This window comes from Oryctolagus cuniculus, chromosome 2, assembly GCF_051225735.1.
Source record: "Oryctolagus cuniculus isolate XC-2025 breed Fujian yellow rabbit chromosome 2, ASM5122573v1, whole genome shotgun sequence".
NCBI classification, from domain to species: Eukaryota; Metazoa; Chordata; class Mammalia; order Lagomorpha; family Leporidae; genus Oryctolagus; species Oryctolagus cuniculus.
Genome location: NC_142868.1, coordinates 133,828,877 through 133,848,009, shown reverse-complemented (window position 1 = coordinate 133,848,009; position 19,133 = coordinate 133,828,877). Strand labels below are relative to the sequence as shown.

At 51.5% G+C, this 19,133-nt stretch overlaps 1 protein-coding gene and 1 long non-coding RNA gene across 4 annotated transcripts in view; one reads left to right on the top strand and one right to left on the bottom strand.

Annotated features, from left to right (window-relative positions):
* The window catches only part of SLC4A5 (solute carrier family 4 member 5), a 93,575-nt gene that overhangs the window by 4,816 nt on the left and 69,626 nt on the right, over window positions 1-19,133 (bottom strand). For all 3 annotated transcript variants that reach the window (XM_089326286.1, XM_089326285.1, XM_070068888.2), the window contains 6 exons: window positions 14,544-14,657; window positions 13,271-13,432; window positions 12,478-12,656; window positions 11,231-11,303; window positions 3,217-3,285; window positions 2,409-2,582 (listed from right to left, as the gene is read on the bottom strand). In XM_089326286.1, the coding sequence (XP_089182412.1) occupies window positions 2,409-2,582; window positions 3,217-3,285; window positions 11,231-11,303; window positions 12,478-12,656; window positions 13,271-13,432; window positions 14,544-14,657 (771 nt within the window). The remainder of the gene's footprint in view (window positions 1-2,408; window positions 2,583-3,216; window positions 3,286-11,230; window positions 11,304-12,477; window positions 12,657-13,270; window positions 13,433-14,543; window positions 14,658-19,133) is intronic.
* On the top strand, window positions 566-19,046 carry LOC149128053 (uncharacterized). The gene is made up of 3 exons (XR_016229277.1): window positions 566-1,025; window positions 1,746-1,888; window positions 18,758-19,046. It is a non-coding gene; the product is annotated as an uncharacterized LOC149128053 (long non-coding RNA).

Sequence of the window (19,133 nt, the reverse complement as noted above, 5' to 3'; positions counted from 1 at the left end):
AGTCTCCCTCAGCCAGCGTGGTAGGGGGACTTTGTGGGGCCAGTGTTTCGGAGCCATCCCAAAGCTCCCACAAACCTTTAGTCCCCACCCTGGTTTCCCTCAGCTGGCCTTTACTTCAGGCGAGTGACCATGTTTACCAGCGACCAAGAGAGACGGAGCTCATGACAGGAGGGGAGCCGGGGGTGGGAGGGGAGAGATCACGGGCCAGAAACTGCGGTTACTCTTTAAGTCAGTGCTTCCCAAACTCAAGCAGCCATGAGAAGCACCTGCAGGCTCGAGTCGGGCTTCACCTGGAGTCTGATTCAGCAGGTGGGGGAGGGGGGCTGGGGATGTGCATCCCTAAGTTCCTCAGGTGCTGCTGCTGCACCAGCCCAGGGACCACGTTTGCAGACTCACCGTAAGCCCTCGTTTCTGAGAGCTTCCGACCTCTGTTTACGAAAGCTGGATATCATATAGTGAGAGAGCTGGAATTTTAAAGGGCAGTTTAGACAATTTGCTTTTGTTCACGATGAACAAATTCAAGGAGGAAACAAGTGCTCTTTGGGGGAGAGTAAAAGCTGACCTCTTAGAAGTTCAGCAGGCCCAGGTGGCTAGTTACATGTACTGCCCTCTCACCACCAAGAATTGGCCCGTACAGGTCGGCAGGAAGCCGCGCAGTGTTTGGAGCACAGGTGCTTCACTATCACTGCTTCTTGGAAGCAAGCAGAGATGGAGACAAATCTGGGTTTTAAAAATGCTGGCTCCAGGGGCCGGCGCTGTGGCACAGCAGGTAAAGCCGCCTCCTGCAGTGCTGGCATCCCATATGGGCACTGATTTGAGTCGGCTGTTCCATTTCTGATCCAGCTCTCTGTTACGGCCTGGAAAAGCAGAGATGGCCCAAGTTCTTGGTGTCTCCACCCTTGTGGGAGACTGGGATAAAGCTCCTGGCTTTGGATCAGCGCAGCTCTGGCCTTTGTGGCCATTTGGGGAGTGAACCAGCAAATGGAAGACCTCTCTCTCTGCCTCTATGTAACTTTGTCTTTCAGGTAAATAAATCAGTCTTAAAAAAAAATCCTGGCTCTGAAAACAGATCAGTGGTTGCTAGGGGTAGAGGTGGGGAGAGGCACTGCCCACCCAGAGTTGGTGGCAAGAGGGAATTTTTGGGGATGACAGAGCTGTTCTGTATCCTGACTATGGTGGTGGAATCACCATTCTGTATAGTTGTCAAAACTATAGAACGGCAGAGGGAATCTCACTGTGTGCCATTAAAGGTTGACATGGATTCTGATCTCGCTCTTCCCATCCTGGCTCTCTCTCATGCTGTCTCATTTGCTCATCCGTGAGGCAGGGTTACCAGTAGTGCTGCCGGGACTGCTGCGGCCTCGATGGAGCAGCTCAGTAAACAGGAAGCGGCCTCCCTGGTCAGCGCTGAAGTCCGGGTGGGGCTGCCAGGTGCTTCTCAACCCTGGCCACACCTCGGCGCACCTTCGGCTTCACTAACAAAAGCCCAGCTTCCCTGAGATTCTGACTTAATTCATCTGGGTTGAGCTTAATCAGCTGCCAAGGTCAGGAGGCCCCGGCTGGAGCCCTCCCAGGAGCACACAGGTCAAGTCTCACCTGTGTCTACGTGGGCCCAGGCCTCCAGGTGCCTCCATCCTCAGCTTGGAGCTCCAGTCCTGCAGCAGGGCCCAGGGCCGCCTGGTGGTCTTATCTAGGGGGCTACATTGTGGGCTTGTAACTTTATTTGGAAATAATTTCACACTTAGGTGAAACTGGCAAGAACAGCCCAAGAACAGCTGTGCACCCTTCTGCAGCCGGAACTTCTGCCCTCGCTGGGTTCTGCAGTTCCTGATCTGATCTTGGCTCGTTCCCTCACCAGTTGCTTGTCCGACTCTGTTCTTTGGGGCTGGTAAGATTTATACTTCCTTTTTTTTTTTTCCAAGTTAAACAACAATTTTAACCAAAACTTTTATCCCAAGGATTCTCACAAAAACATATTACAAATGACAGCATGAAAAAAGTAATCTTGCACAGTAACTCAAAGTTTCTGAAATCTCAAGTTAGACCAACTAGACAACCTCTGCCCAGGGTAAGACTAGCTGGGTTTTTCCAAAAACCTCTCACCTAGGCAAAGGCAAATTTTTTTTTCTTTTGAGATTTACACTTCCTTGTGATCTGCTTCTGAACCTGAAGTGCCAGCGTCTGGTAGCCGGGAAGGGCTTCTCCAGGGCCCCCAGCGCCTGGGGGCTGGAGGCTTTCATGAGCTCCTGGGCCCGCCCACCACACCCAAGTCCTCCCACCCGGCCGGCGGCCTGCTCTGGGCCCGCCTCTGCGGCCCACCCGAGGGAAGCCACGGGTGAGAAGGCGGAAGGCAGATGGGGAGGTGGGTGCTCCCAGCCGAGGAGGGCCGGAGCCCGCGGCAGCCTTACCATGACCGGGAAGATGATGGCGGCCACCGTGGACTTGAGGATCCAGAGCACGGCCAGGCAGAGGACCTGCACGAGCGTGAAGAGGTGGATCCGGCGCAGGGGCACGTGCCGCAGGAAGGCGTGGTCCGGCTGGTGCTTGGCCGGCATCAGGAAGAGCTTGCAGCGCTCCCAGAACTGGCGAGGACAGCGCGGGGCTCAGCCAGGCAGCCGGGCCCTGGGGGCCTGCTGGGGCTGGCACGGGGAGAAGGGATCCCGCTACGGTTCTTAGAGCGGGGATGCCCTGGTCAGAACTTGAGGACACGCAGGAGCGGGTGGAGATGTGTGGGCAGATACTTAACGGGGGTCTCAGGGAAAGGGTCCGGAGCCCTGGGTGAGGGCCATGGCTCTGCAGTTGACCACAAGATGAACAGTGTACCTATCTGAGGGAAATGCAACTTACATGCAAAACAAGCTATCTAAGACATGGGGTAGGTAGAACAAAATGTGTTCTTCTGTGGAGTTGCCTTAGGGAAGAGAGAGGAGGGGTAGCAAAAAGCTCATTGGAGTTAGTTTGACCTAGGTTTTTCAGTCTCAGTTTCTCCATCTGTAAAATGGGGACCAGAGGAGCTAATTATAGAGGTTAAATCAGATGCACCCATAAAGCACTTACTATAGCTATGTTGCCTGGCCCATGGTACAAGTAAACAACAGCATCATTACTAACACTTCCAGTGCACTGGGGCAGCAAGCATTTGGGGGTTTGATGACACGGGACCAAGTGGGGAATGTTGACTCCAAGCCCTATCAGCCTGGGCTGGGAGAGCCTTACCTGGATGCCATTCAGGGAGGCCACGCCCATGTAGAGGAAGACTCCGTACAGCACCGGCATGGGGATGTACTGAAATGAGAGCACAGCTCTAGACTGCGCCTCTGCCTGGGGTGGGCCCTTGGTCACCCTGTTCTGGATGGCAGCGTCTGCCAGCACAGAGGTGGCTGAGGGGCTCTGTGTTTGGAGGAACGGAAGGTCTCAGCAGAGAGGAAGTGGGGGTGCTGGGGTGCTGCTGTTCCCTTCTCGCCCAGCCTGTGGCTCCTCTCCTGGCCCAGCCCCTCTTTGGGCCCTGCAGAAGCCATCTGGTCTAGTTGGAGTGGATTTCTAGAAAGTGGGAATGGCTCCATAGACTGCCCTCTGTTCCTGCCAGTCCCTTCCCACCCCCAGCCTCAGCTGAGGGCCCCCCCTCCAAAGCTGCTCAGCCTGCAGGAGGCTGGGGACCTCTTGTGAGCTGAACTATACCACCAGGGAATACCAAGGTCACTTAACAAAATGCATGCATCATACATAGATAAGAAAAAACAGAAGTGTAGAAGATAACCCCCACTAATCAACGCGCCATGAATGAACTGGTGGGTACCCTGTCTTCCAAATGTGCACACAGGTAGTTTGCTGCTTTAGGTCAGATAATTCATGCTGCTCTGCCATTGATTAGTCCAGATCTTTGAAAGCCTTTCAAGGCATTTCTTCGCCATCTAAGTCATGCCTTTTTTTTTTTTTTTTTTTTAAGATTTATCTATTTGAAAGGCAGAGTTGTGGGGGGGGGGTCTTCCTTCTGCTGGTTCAGCCCCCAAATGGCTCCAACAACCAAAGCTGGACCAGTAGGAAGCCAAGAGCTCCTTCCAGCTCTCCCACGTGGGTGCAGGAGCCCAAACACTTTGCCCATCCTCTGCTGCCTTCCTGGGTACATTAGCAGGGAGCTAATCAGAAGTAGAGCAGCTGGGACTCAAATCAGCGCCCATTCGGGACTCTGGCACTGAAGGTGGCAGCCTTACCTGCTAAGCCACAGCACCGGCCCCAACTTCTCCTTTTATTCTCACTTTCATCTGCACCTGTGGCTCCCGGCTGTCCCCAGCTGCTCTGCCTTGGTCTCAGGGTGGTCATGTTGGGGCACTCTGGCCAGGATGAAACACTACCCCGACATGAGCTGTCCAACTCAGAGACCCCACTTAGAATGTCAAGTCAATCAAACCTTTTTAAAATACCTAGACTGTTTATTTCTTAATACAAAGCATGATTTGGACCCGTATGTTGTGAACTTCAAGATATTTGAACTAAAAGTAAAGAAACAGAGGGCCAGTGCATCATTCCATTAGTGCATGGCTTAGGAGATTTTTGCCCACTTTTGGAGCATGTTAAAAATGCCAGTGAACAACACTGTCCTAATCACCCTTAATCGTAGGAGCAATGGGTGTGAAAACCACATCAAAGGGGAGAACTGGGGCAAGTCTTAGATAATTTCTGGTTAGCCTGGCTGATCATAAAGTCACTTTATCCAGCTGAAGACACTGTCTCCAGTCTGGCCACTTTCAGGCTCCAGCAGATTTCCCAACAAATCACAAAGCCTAAGACATCGCTTCCTACTGGTGATAGATAGGGCTGTGACCTAGGATTCTGTTCATCAGTACCACTATTCCTTGGGTCCTTCCCAAACAGCAGTGAAATGAAGTGGCACAGCTATATACCACCAGTTAAAGCACTCAACAGTGAGCACAGCCACAGCCGGCAGGACAGTATGGTCCTCAGACAGCATCATAGGCATCACCTGTGAGCTTGTTAAAATTGCAGCCTTCCTATGTAACTTGAGACTAAAAGCATGAGAACACAGAACTCAGAGTGGGGTGTCTGACAGTCCTAACGAGACATGGGACAGTGTGAGCAACAGACAAAACAACACTTTGGGGAGGCATTCGGTGCAGTGGGTGCGAAGCCACTTTTTACCCCCACATCCCACATCCGAGAGCCTTCATTCAGATGCTGGCTTTGTTTCCAATTCCAGCTTCCTGCTAATGTGCACTCTCGGAGGCAGCAGGTGATGGCCTAAGTGTCTGCGCCCCTGCTGCATGCTGCCCACTGCCCACGTGGGAGACCTGGGTTGAGTTTCTGACTCCTGGCTTTGGTATGACTCAGCCCTGACTGTTGCAGGGATCTGGGGAGTGAACCAGCAGATTGAAGATCTCCCTCTGGCTCTGTACTGTACAAAACAAAACACAAACACAAAGACCAAACTTCACAGCCTTGGGATAGATGGGAATCTGCAGGGCTGAGTGTGGGAGTGTTCGCTGCCCTCTGAATGCATGCCCCCAAGCTCCCCGACTTCCCTCACACTTGACAAGACAAACAGATATTTGCAAGTTGGTGATGGAAGGACTGAAGACAATCACCGATCCTCTAAGAATAAACAGTGCTGTACCTAACCATTCACTGATAACGAGAGAGGGGAGGGAAAGAGAGGAAAACAGGGAGAAGAGAAAGTTGGGGAGGGAGAAAGAAAAGTTAGTTCCTTGCTGCTCAAAGAATGGTCCTCGGACCAGCATCATTGGCATCACCTGTGAGCTTGTTAAAACCGCAGAATGTTGTCCCCTCGTAGAATTGGTACCTGCTTTTAACAAGATGCCCAGGTGACTTTTATATACATTAAAATTTGAGACCTCCTGGAGCAAAATTCTATTGGAGGAACTGGTTAAAACCAGATGTAGTTGTTAATAAGTAATACATACATTAGTAAAAATAGAAACACTAGCAAGTAGTTTTTAATTTACAGCCTCTAAAATTGGCAGCCTCAGGGAGACCTTCCCTCTGTGGCTACAGAAACAAGAGTTAGATTTCAGCTAAAGTGCAGTCTTGGATAGACAATCTCCAGAATAAATTCTCTATGGGCCTAATTCTGAGCATGCCTAATTTGACTGACAGGAACTTAGAGATGCAAAAAGTTAAACAAATTTTATGGAAAAATTCTCTTGACTGGAAATAAATGGTGAGTTTACATCTAGGATCTCCAATTTTGATTATTTTTCTTGAACTGGCTGTACCACCTATCTTTTCTCTAACATAAGATTAATCCCGGGGCTAGCACTGTGGCGTAGCAGGTAAAGCCACTGCCTTCGGTGTCAGCATCCCATAAGGGCACCAGTTTGAATTCCGTCTGCTCCACTTCCCATCCAGCTCCCTGCTAATGAGCCTGGGAAAGCAGCAGCAGATGGCGCACATGCTGGGGCCCCTGTTTCATGTAGGAGACCTGGAAGAAGTGCCTGGCTACTGCCTTTAGATCGACTCAACTGTGTCCATTGCAGCCATCTGGGGAGTGAACCAGCAGATGGAAGATCTCTCTTCCTCTGTCCCCCCCCCCCATAACTCTGTCTTCCAAATAATAAATCTTTAAAAAATTAATCCAGCATTTACTGATAATGCTTCAACAATTTAATAATTTTGAAGGCCTATCATCATGAAAACATATATACTTCTTTCATACAGTCAACTCAAACTCTCATCTTAGGATCAATTAAAAAAAATCTAGATAAGTCTGAACCTGCTACAACATTTATCAAATACATTCTTGCTTAAATAAAATGTATTTCTTTCCATTCTCATTGTAAAAGAACATGGGCAGGTAGATTTTTCTAATCCCTTTATGATCGAATGCAAGGACAATATCATAGCATTTGGAGCTCTGTAGACCCATGAAAACTTTCCATGATTGCAGAGCAATAATTAACATTTCCCCATATCTGGCATCTTTCCCTATTATACAGCCCATTTATTTGTATCAGATGCATGCATTAATACTGAAATACAATCCGCAGCATAGAAGGGTTACAATTCAATCTTTGAGCCAAGAACTGCAGTAGAAGGAAGTTTCCATTATTGCTCAAAGTCTGGGGCTCACACATCTCATTCAAGAGCAGGCAATGCAAAGGCACCACATTTAAAGGACAACTACCACAGGCTTTGCCAATGTCAAATCCAATGCACAGAACTCCTTCCATTTTAATTGTTTTAAGTATCGTGGGCTTGCTACCTATATTAAGTATATAATGTTAGTGGGCAGGCGCCGTGGCTCACTTGGTTAATCCTCTGCCTGTGGCGCCGGCATCCCATATGGGCTCCAGGTTCTAGTCCCGGTTGCTCCTTTTCCAGTCCAGCTTTCTGCTGAGGCCTGGGAAGGCAGTGGAGGATGGCCCAAATGCTTGGGCCCTGCACCTGCATGGGAGACCAGGAGGAAGCACCTGGCTCCTGGCTTTGGATCGGCGCAGCACTGGCCATAGTCCATTTTGGGGGTGAACCAACGGAAGGAAGACCTTTCTCTCTGTCTCTCTCTCTCATTGTCTATCTGTCAAATAAAGTATATAATATTAGTACAAAAGCAAGAATTTACTAAAATCAGAGGCCAGAGCTGTGGCAAAGTAGGTTAAGCCTCTGCTTTGAGCACTGGCATCCACACAGGCGACGGTTCCTGTCCCAGCTGTTCCTCTTCCGGTCCAGTTCTACTCCGCTCCTGCTCTCTGCTAATGACCTGGAAGTCAGTGAAAATGCTCCAAATGCTTGGGACCCTGCACCCATGTGGGAGACCCAAAAGAAGCTCCTGGCTGCAGGCTTCGGATCTGCTGAGCTTTGGCCATTGCAGCCTTTTGGGGGAGTAAACCAAAGATGGAAGACCTCTCTCTATCTCTTCCTCTTTCTGTCTGTAATGCTGCCTCTCAAACAAATAAACACATTTTAAAAAAAGAGTTTACTCTGGCGCCGCAGCTTACTAGGCTAATCCTCCGCCTCGCGGCGCCGGCACACCGGGTTCTAGTCCCAGTTGGGGCGTCGGATTCTGTCCCAGTTGCCCCTCTTCCAGGCCAGCTCTCTGCTGTGGCCCGGGAGAGCAGTGGAGGATGGCCCAAGTGCTTGGGCCCTGCACTCCATGGGAGACCAGGAGAAGTACCTGGCTCCTGCCAGCGAATCAGCGTGGTGCGCTGGCCGCGGCGGCCACTGGAAGGTGAACCAACGGCAAAAGGAAGACCTTTCTCTCTGTCTCTCTCTCTCTCACTGTCCACTCTGCCTGTTAAAAAAAAAAAAAGAGTTCACTAAAATCAGATGTAAAAAATGAGTGTAAAAACCTAGAAGATATGTACGCATTATATAACAAATGTGTCCATAGAATAACTGATCACACTGTTCAGTGGAACGAAAGACCCTGTAGTGGAGTTCTCTAGCTGCTTTGTGTTCCGTTCACATACAAATGAGAGCTGGTGTGAACCGACTGTGTCACTGAATGGGCTCCACAGCTGGGGCAGCCCTGGGATTGCCTGAGACTGGCTTCCATATCACAAGGATACAGACTGCTGCTGGCAAAGTGATTGTAGGAACTTTTGCCCCCTCAAGCATGCAGCTCTTAGATTTGAGCTTTTTTTTTTTTTTTGGAAGATTTATTTCCTTATTTATTTGAAAGATAAAGAGAAAGAGAGACTATCTAGATATCTATATAGATGGAAGATTCTCTCTCTATATGTAGATATATCTAGATATCTAGATATATATATATGTCGCTCCCCCTCTTCGTGGAGGAACGACACAGGACCCTGCGCTGTTCTTTTGTCTGCTCTGCCCTCCCCGGGTTTGTTGCTGGTTCTTCCCAGGTTGGCTACCGACCCTTCCACCTCCGTGGAGGGGCGGGCCCCCCTGCCACTTTCCCCACTTCCGCGGGGGAGCGGCACACCGCCGGCCGGCTCTCTCGGGGGCTGCTCAGATGTTCCTCAGGTGTTCCTGGTGCATGTTGTCTCTCTCCTCCTTTATAGTCCTCTTCCACCAATCCCAACTCTGCTACCCACACGCCGAGTACGCTGCTCTCCTCCAATCAGGAGCAGCTCCTGCAGCTTGTCAAGTTGGTGAGAGGCAGCTGTGTAGAAGCTGTTTCCTCCTCTCCCAGCGCCATATTGTGGGAGAGCAGATGCATAGAATAAGTCTTTTTTTTTTATTTTTTTTTTATTATTTTTTTTGACAGGCAGAGTGGACAGTGAGAGAGAGAGAGACAGAGAGAAAGGTCTTCCTTTGCCGTTGGTTCACCCTCCAATGGCCGCCGCGGCCAGCGCGATGTGGCCGGCGCACCGCGCTGATCCGATGGCAGGAGTCAGGAGCCAGGTACTTCTCCTGGTCTCCCATGGGGTGCAGGGCCCAAGCACCTGGGCCATCCTCCACTGCACTCCCGGGCCACAGCAGAGGGCTGGCCTGGAAGAGGGGCAACCGGGACAGAATCCGGCGCCCCGACCGGGACTAGAACCCGGTGTGCCGGCGCCGCTAGGCGGAGGATTAGCCTAGTGAGCCGCGGCGCCGGCCTAGAATAAGTCTTAATTTCAGTAACTTAGTCTAGTCCGAGTTGCTCCCCACATATATAGATATGTACATTAGATATATCTAGATTTATATCTAGATATCTAGATCTATCTATCTATCTATCTATCTAGAGAGAATCTTCCATCTTCAGGTTCATCCCCCCAGATGGCCACAGTAGCTAGGTCTGGGTCAGGCTACAGCCAGAGACAGAAACTCCACCTGGGTCTCCCACATGGGTGCAGAAGGCCGAGCACTTGGGCCATCTTCCGCTGCTTTTCCCGGTGCATTAGTAGGAATGCCATATTGGAAGTGGAGCAGTCAGGACTTGAACCAATGTTCTGATATGGGATGCTGGTGTCACAAGCAGAGGCTTAGGCTGGCGCCGTGGCTCACTAGGCTAATCTTCCGCCTTGCGGCGCCGGCACACCGGGTTCGAGTCCCGGTCGGGGCGCCGGATTCTGTCCCGGTGCACCTCTTCCAGGCCAGCTCTCTGCTGTGGCCAGGGAGTGCAGTGGAGGATGGCCCAAGTACTTGGGCCCTGCACCCCATGGGAGACCAGGAGAAGTACCTGGCTCCTGCCATCGGATTAAAAAAAAAAACAAACAAAAAAAAAAAAAAACAAGCAGAGGCTTAACCCACTGTACCACAATGCTGGCCCAAAATTTGACAGGCATATTAATGGACAAATCATTGCCTGTTAAATAGTTATCAGGACTGACATACACAATGGTTTTTTGGAATCCTCTTTCCACAGAAATAAAGATTCTTTGGCCACTTAAAATACACTTCAAAAAATAAGGTGCCTGCCCACCTGTGTGCAGTCTGTTTCCTGCAGGATGCAAACATCTGTTAAAGAATGGCCAACCTCAAACCTACTGCTCAGGTTTGCCCAGCACCTGATTCTCAAGCCAGAAATATTTACCATTGCAAATAAATCAATTAGCGTCATGGTTCCTTAGCCTCTGTTTTACACAAGGCCACCTCTGAATGAGCTGTCCTGAGCTATTCAGAGGGAAAACATCTGCAGAAGTTTAGGGTAATTTTGGGCAAGCTTAGTTCAAGAAGGAAAGTCTTGTGGGTGCTGAGGGTGAGCAGCTGCAGCAGAAAAAGCTGGGAGGAACATCTGTTCCTGGCCAGAAACCACTCGGGGGGCACCTGTCTCCAATGGACCCTGTTGGATTGTGTATCTTCCAGCTGGCCTGGAGGGACATGAACAAGAGGAGCTTCAACCTGTGTGGGTAGAGGCCCTTCTGTGTCCAAGACATGGAGGAGCAGACAACAGGCCTGGAGAACAGTGGGGGAAGACTCCCCCTGCAAGTTTGAAACTTCAGGAGACGGGAGAGCAAGGAGGCCTGAGCAAGGCCCAGACCCACAACATGGACACGCCTGGCTGTGGAGCTGCTGATCCAAGCAGGGCTAGAACTCGGCAGGACTTTTGTCCTCCAGAAGGGGATCCTGGGCCCTGGGAGGGGTGGGGGAGAGCAGTGAGGATTGGAGACAGTGACAAATGGTGCACTGTTACAGAAAACAATGACAGTGTTGAGACACCAGTGTGACCTAATAAAGTCCTGCATTTGGGGAGGCCCGTACGCCAGAGATTCCCAGGGCTTGTGGGGGATCCCATCCCCTCCCTGGCTCTCAGGCCGCAGCTCCATGCTTTCTCAGGCAGGGAGCCCCTGAGTGGGGTGCAGAGCCTCACCTTCAGGATGGGAGCCAGGAAGACGGAGATGCCCGTCAGGATGAATACAATGATACCGGTCACTCTCTGTTCCCTGGAGAAGAGCAAAAGTCAGGGTGTCCGGGAAGATGCTTTGGGACCACTACCCATCCTCCTGCCCCCTGTGGGCCCTGAAGACTGTCCAAGGCCATGGCCTTGTTGCCTGAGGCCCAGTGGAACCACCATGGGAAGACAGAGAGCCCCTGGCTGAAGTGAGGGCACCTAGTTGGGGCCTCGGGGAGGTGTCCTGGGCAGTGGCTTAACTGCTGGGGTGCTTGAGCCACATGGACTTGGGCTGAATCCCAGCTCTGCCCCTGACTACCTCTGGGTATCAGGTGTGGCCCCAGGCATCCTGGGCCTGAGCAGAATGGAGGTGACAGTGGCGTGTCCCTGGGGAGGGTCTTGAGAAGATGAAATGTGATATGAAGAGTTATACACCCTTACTGGTGCAAGGCATGGCAAACAGGGATGCCAGAGAAGGTGGCCTGTTTGCCAGCACAGCAGGTGTAAGGGGCTGGAGGGAAGGCAGGTTTCCCTGAGTGCCCAGGCCCAGTCCCAGCCAGGGTGGAGTCTGGGCTTGGAAGCAGAGGACTCAGGGGTCCAGGAGGGGATACGGCTGAGGCCAGTCATGAGTAGAGAAGCCTCCCTGGGGGCCAGCTGGGCCAAGCATCCAAGGCAGTGAGAGACGCTCCCAGCACGACCCCTAGGAGAAGGCCAGGGTCTAACACAGGCTCTCCTGGGCCCTAAGGGGTACAACATGTGCTTTTCCACCACAAACAGTTCAGGAACCTTCCTCGAGACCTGAGAGGAGGGGCAGGGGAAGGGACAGAGTGACAGGCCAGGGCTACAGCCCAGGGAGGGGGCGATGGAGAGTTGGGACTGCAAGTACAGGTGGGCTTGGGGCATGGCAGGAGCAGGGCCCTGGGCGCTCTTGATGAGGAGACAAAGGCAGGGCAGGAAGAGGTCCTGTGGCATCTACAGAGACCCATGTGGCGAGAGCCCCTGGCCTGCCTGCATGTGCCTGGGTGCGGGTGTGGAGCGTGTACTCCTTTAGATGACCAAGAAGAAAGTGTCTCTTAAAACTACATGTTCATCTCTCTCCTCTCCCTTCCTTATACTTGTAGTTCCTGGGCTCTTGCCAACATTCCTTGATGAAAAGCAAGCTCACCCCACCCCCACCCCAAGCCAGCCACTCCCATTCAGGTGATCTGGGCCCTGCTGCCCCCTACCTGACCCCCAGGAACTGAGGCTGCTCCCCAGGGGCGCTGGTCTCCGTCTCCATCTTGAGGCTGTCGATGTGGGCGATGGAGATGACGGTGGCAGCCACGTACCAGGGCAGCCCGGTGAAGGAGCACAGGGCCATGAGGACGCCCACCCAGAACAGGTCCAGGTGATAGCCAGCAGCCTTCTGCAGGGGCAGGGGCAGGGGCAGGGGCGGGGCAGGGGCAGGGGCAGGGGCAGGGAGAGGTGTTGGAGGGGCTGCCCTGGGCCCGAGGTGGCTTCCCCAGTCCTCTCCTGGTCTACAAGGGCGAGCCCAGTAAAGGACACAGGTGAGAGGAATGCCCAGGCTCAGAGGGGCCTGGGCTTGGGTCCCTGGGGAGAAGGACGCCCACCTAGGGGCTCAGCCCCTCTGCAGTTCTGGAATGAGGAGCCCCGGCTGGGGCAGTCCTGGGCCTGGCCGGAGTCATGCAGACGGGTAGGGAAGGGGGGCCTGAGTCTTCTTGGTCACAGGTGCAGGAAGGAGGGAGGCTAAGGACATCTGGGCCTCAGGGTTCCAGGCTGAGCCCCCAGTTAGAATTTACTCAGACCCCCAGGTTCACCATCAGGAGGAGCCTCTGCTATCCCAGTGTCCCTGGTCCTCACAGCAAGTCACCCCTGCCCTGTGAGACTTCTGCTGTCTAGAAGTCACATGCCCCCACCCTACTCCCAACACAGGGGGGTAGCTCCAGGGCTCGCCCAGCAGGCTGTTGCAGGCACCACGCCCCCTCTTGCCATCCTCCTGACTGCTCCCAGCAGCCCTACCTTCAGCTTGTTCTCCTTCCGGTTGACGATGACCGCTGTGATCTGCTGGTCCATGAAGATCAGGATGGTCACCAGCAGGGCAGGCAGGATGCTCGCCGGGTACACCCACCACGGGTTCTTCCCAAAGGGAGCCACGAACCAGCCTCGGTCAGGCCGTGTGGGCTGAGTGGGAGCAGAGGGAGAGGGCGCTTTTTCCCTTGTCCCAGAGTACCCGCTGGCGGCCCACTCTCCCCCCTTCTCACCGTCCCGACCTGGGGTACTTTTCAAGCAATCTTTTCCCTTAGACATTAGGCACCTGCAGCTTTAGAGAGCATGGAGGCAGACAGAGGTGGCAAGGCATGTAGACACAAACAGGGTAGGAGCGGATCAGAGGGACGCTGGCACAGCGTGCGGTCATTCATGCAAAGTAACAGGAAGCAGAAACGAGGCCTGACGGGCAAGAAGTGCCTGACACCTGCTCCTCTTCCAAGTCACCTGTCTGGGGAGCATTACGGAATTGTCTCTAACACCAAACCTCAGTTCAGACCTGTGTGCTAAGAATAGGGACTATCTGTGCAGAAGTTAGGCTTATTGAAGAGAAAGTGGGATGTAATTTCCACGCTAACACGATGAGCTACCTAGGGGAACCCTCTTGTTAAGGCCAAGAGTGCACAGGCAGGGTGGGGAAGTTCTGGGACCCGGGCTCCCTCCCTACCCTGGTTACATGGTGCCCTTGGGAGGGAGCAGGGCGGAAGCTCAGCTGCCAGCAAGGGCATCGGCTCCAGACTGACAGGGCACTTGTGAAGTGGTGATTCTCAACCTTGGGCATGCCCACAATCTCCTGGAGGGCTTGCTGAGATGCAGGTCGCTGGGCTCCAGCCTGTTCTTCTCATAACACAGGTCTGGGAATCTGCATTCGCAGGTGATGGTAAGGTACTGCTCTGGGGACCTCACTTAGACAATCAGTGTCTCCAGGCATCATTTTCAACAGATCCTGTAGTTGGCCCAGCTTCTAGACAGCCAGAGGCCATGGAATTGGAAGCCCTCAAATAGAAATGCAGAGGCTTTAGCTGGGCTGGAGGGCGGCCACACAAATGTTTCCTGGTGAACATGTCCCCATCTGACACTTTAAAGGACCAGCCCCAGGAGACTGTGCAGGAAGGGGTGGAGCACACACAGAGGAGCAAGGAAGTCTGCTGGCTGAGAAGAAGGAAGTTATCTCAGCACGGAGGGGAGAGGCTCTGCAGCTGCCCGGAGGGCAGAGCAAGCGCCCTGAGCTAGGGGAGAGGCTAACCTTGATGACACTGGGCACGTGCAGCTTGGGAGTTTCCAGGCCAAAACAGGCATCAATTCCACAGAACAGCAGGATGGAGAAAACAATGGAAAAGTCAGCCACCAGGGCCCGGACCTGCAGAGGTGAGAGAAGCAAGTGAGTGAGCCTCCCAGCCAGCTCCAGACAGACCGGGGCCTCTGGCAGCGCCGAGAAGAACCCGCTGAAGTCTGGGTTCTGAAGTCAGAAGGCCTAGGTGCAAAGCCTGCGTCTGCCCTTTGCTGGCTGTGTGACCTTGGGGGAGCACATCCTCTCCCCAAGCCTCAGTTTCTTCCTCAGTGAGATGGAGATGACAGCAGCACCCAGCTCAGGGGTCTAAGTGAGCTGTGGCACATTCACAGGACTTGGTATACGGTAGTCAGAGCGGGAGCTGTTCTGACTCCTGTGGCCACAGCAGCCCTTGCTGAAGGCAGTTCAGGTTTGAGAGACTGATCCGGGTCACCCAGCAGGTGTGAGGAGGGCCAGGGTTGAACTCTGTAGGAAATTCTACCTCCTAAAGGGACAGGTTGTTGCCCCCCACCCCCAGACTGGGAGGGAGGTCCCCAGTCCCACTGGGGCCAGTGGCTACTCTCAGCCTCCTTGCTTGTTTGCAGGAAGCCCTTCCTAGGCCCAGTTCTGGACTGGACCTCCTTGCCCTTGACTGCCCCTCCACACCAACTCATTGTCTGGGAGTCTCAGGGCAGAGGGTTCCCCAATGTCTACCTTGCCACTTCCTTAAATCTTATCAGGGATATTTCAATTCAAGGGCAGGAGCAGCTACCAGCCCACTGGCTGCAATGCCTACACCCTCATCTCTCCTTTAAAGCTGTTAGAATGTAATTGACTAAAAACTCACAGAATACTTAGAGCAAAAAGACAAAATCCCTACTTCATTTCCTCACTCCAGCTCTGCTTTCAGGTTATTCCACTGGTGTCTGCTTGATTTGCAGGTTTCCTCCATGTAACTTATATGTGGAAAGTTGTCCATTTTGATTTGCTAATGAAAAGCATTATTTGTTGATAAGGATTTAGATTCATTTATGTGAACCCCCTGCCCAAAGCTCTGATAGTCTTTTTTTTTTTTTTAAGGCAGAGTTACAGAGAGAGAGGGAGAGACGGGGTGGGGGGAGGAAGGTTGGTCTTCCATCCACTGGTTCACTCCCCAAATGGCTGCAACGGCCAGGGCTGGACCAGTCCAAAGTCAGGAGCCAGGAGCTTCATCTGGGTTTCCCATGTGGGTGGCAAGGGCCCAAGGACTTGGGCCATCTGATAGTTATTGTTAAGCTCTGGTGACGGGCTTGCTTTATACTTCCAGTTATATAATTAAACATTTGCCAGTACCCCTCGTTCTGTATCACTTGAGGTAAGGGTCCCTGCCTGGCTTCTTCCTACTCCCTGCCCCCATCATTCTAAGTCACCTTCACTTTGATCTTCACATTGTCAAAGCTGAGAACACTCATTTCCCATTCTGTTTTGTGTTTTATCCATAAGTTGATTCTAAGAGTTATAATGTTATAATCATTTAGATACTGATCACAAAAGTAGTTTGCTAGGCCTACATTTTTCTATATTATTCTTAGCATCCAGAAGAAAAAGTTATTAAGTTAAACCATTTGTATCCACTGTTTTTGTAAGTTAACATGGTGAAATACAGGCAATTTCATAGTCGCGATTAATAGAAAAACAGATGTAGGAAACAGCTGTGAGCTCCTTCCCACCTTCAGAAAGAAGGATTCATCCATTCAGTTAATGCCTTTTCTTTCTTTTTTTTTTTTTTTTTTTTTTTTTTTTTTTTTTTTTTGACAGGCAGAGTGGACAGTGAGAGAGAGAGAGAGAGAGAGAGAGAGAGAAAGGTCTTCCTTTGCTGTTGGTTCACCCTCCAATGGCTGGCACGGCTGGCGCGCTGCAGCCGGTGCACCGCGCTGATCCAAAGATAGGAGCCAGGTGCTTCTCCTGGTCTCCCATGGGGTGCAGGGCCCAAGCACTTGGGCCATCCTCCACTGCACTCCCGGGCCATAGCAGAGAGCTGGCCTGGAAGAGGGGCAACCGGGACAGAATCCGGCGCCCCAACCAGGACTAGAACCTGGTGTGCAGGCGCAACAGGTGGAGAATTAGCCTGTTGAGCCATGGCACCGGCCTAATGCCTTTTCAACTAGCCAGTGGCACCCCTGTTCTGCTCTCTGGTCTGAATTTGGAGGTTATTCTCACATTTACTAAATATGCATACACCCCTCAACAACAACATGGCACTGCCTTGCATGTTTTTAAGTTAGCTAAGTGGCAGTGTGTAAGCTCCTGCAACTTTGTTTGCTCAACATTGTGTTTGTGATGCTTTTCCTTGTGGATGGGCATAGCCACTGTCCCTGCAGAGTGAAAGCCGCTTGATGTTTGTGTGGTTATTTTCCATTTGCTTCTTCATTTCTTTGTTAACAGATAAATTTATTTTCATTTTTTCCCCTCTTAGAATCAATGTTTCCATGTCATTCTTCTACGTGTGTGAGAAGCCTCTGGGGTGCACACTTGGACATAGATTTGAGGGTCTTTTTTTTAATTTTTAAATATTTATTTATTCACTTGAGAGTTTGGCTGGCACCACGGCTCAATAGGCTAATCCTCCACCTAGTGGCGCTGGCACACCGGGTTCTAGTCCCGGTCGGGGCGCCGGATTCTGTCCCAGTTGCCCCTCTTCCAGGCCAGCTCTCTGCTGTGGCCCGGGAAGGCAGTGGAGGATGGCCCAAGTGCTTGGGCCCTGCACCCCATGGGAGACCAGGAGAAGCACCTGGCTCCTGCCTTCGGATCAGCACGGTGCGCCGGTCGCAGCGCGTCAGCCGTGGCGGCTATTGGAGGGTGAACCAATGGCAAAAAGAAGACCTTTCTTTCTGTCTCTCTCTCTCTCTCTCACTGTCCACTCTGCCTGTCAAAAAAAAAAAAAAAAAAAAAAAAGAGAGAGAGAGAGAGAGAGAGTTACAGAGGCAGAGACAGAGAGGTCTTCCATCTACTGGTTCACTCCGCAATGGCCGCAGTTGGGCCAATCCCAAGACAGGACCCAGAAGCTTCTTCTGTGTCTCCGACGTGGATGCAGGGGCCCAAGACTTGCACCATCCTCCACTGCTTTCCTAGGCACATTAGCAGGGAACTGAATGGGAAGGGGAGTAGCCAGGACTCAAATGGTGCCCATATGGGATGCCAGTGCTGCAGGTGGAGGCTTAACCTACTTAGCTACAGTGCTGGCCCTTATCAGAGGGTGCCAATTGCTTTCTAAACTCCTCCCACCATTTTTCATCCACAACATCTGATATTCAAAACTTTTCTATGTTTACCAACCTGGTGGGTGTGAAATAGTGTGGCCTCATTCTTTTCTGCACCATTAAATCCCAGGAGGCAACAAAACAATGTGTAAGCAATTTGAAGGGGAAAAATGTTGGTGGCACAATAATTTCATGCCATGTGTTATTTTTCATCCTACAGGGAACAGACATACATTATTCTAGGATTTTTATATAGGAGGAGACCCAGGGATAGGATCTGGTTGAAAATGGGATGGAGAGGGCACATGTTTTGAGGATACATTGTTGTTGCTGGCTCACTACATTTTGCTCAGTTAAATATCCAGACTGCAAGCCCTCCTAAGAGCCTTTTACTGGGGCCAGCACAGTGGTATAGTGGATAAAGCCACTGCTTGCTGTGCCAAGGGCATCCCATATGGGTGCCAGTTCCAGTCCTAGCTGCTCCACTTCCCATCCTGCAGAGTGAAATGTGCTAAATCTGCTAATGTGCCTGGGAAAGCAGTGGAAGATGGCCCAAATCTTGGGCTCCTGCACTCATGGGGGAGACCCGGAAGAAGCTCCTGGTTCCTGGCTTCGGATTGGCTCAACCCTGGCCATTGCAGAATGAACCAGCAGAGAAAGATCAGTCTGTCTATCTGTCTCTCTCTCTCCATAACTGCCTTTCAAATAAATAAATCTTTAAAAAAAGAGCCTTTTACTTGGTCTTTACAAACTACTGAGGAAAAATCAACTATTCATATCAGATTTGATTATTCCTATTATTTAAGAAGCCTTTATATATTTAGGAATTTATTTAAGGTTATATGTATCCAGGAATTTATTCATTTGTTCAAGGTTTTCTAATTTGTTAGCATATAGTTGTTCATAGTAGTTTCTTATGGACCTTTGTATTTTGGTGGTACTGTGATGCAGTGGGTTAAAGCACCAGTCTGCAGTGCCGGCATCCCATATGGGCACTGGTTCGAGACCTGGCTGCTCTTCTGATCCAGCTCTCTGCTATGGCCTGGGAAAGCAGTAGAAGATGGCTCAAGTGCTTGGGAGACCCAGAAGAAGCTCCTGGATCCTGGCTTCGGATTGGCACAGCTCAGGCTGTTGCGGCCACCTGGGGAGTGAACCAGCGGATGGAAGACCTCTCTCTCTGTCTCTACCTCTCTCTGTAACTCTTTCAAGTAAATAAAATAAATCTTTTTTAAAAAAAAAACGACACAGAAAGACTAGAGAGCAGTCTGATGATGTTAAACATCATCAAGGGGATTTGACAAGGGGACACAGTTCTCTCTGACTGCAA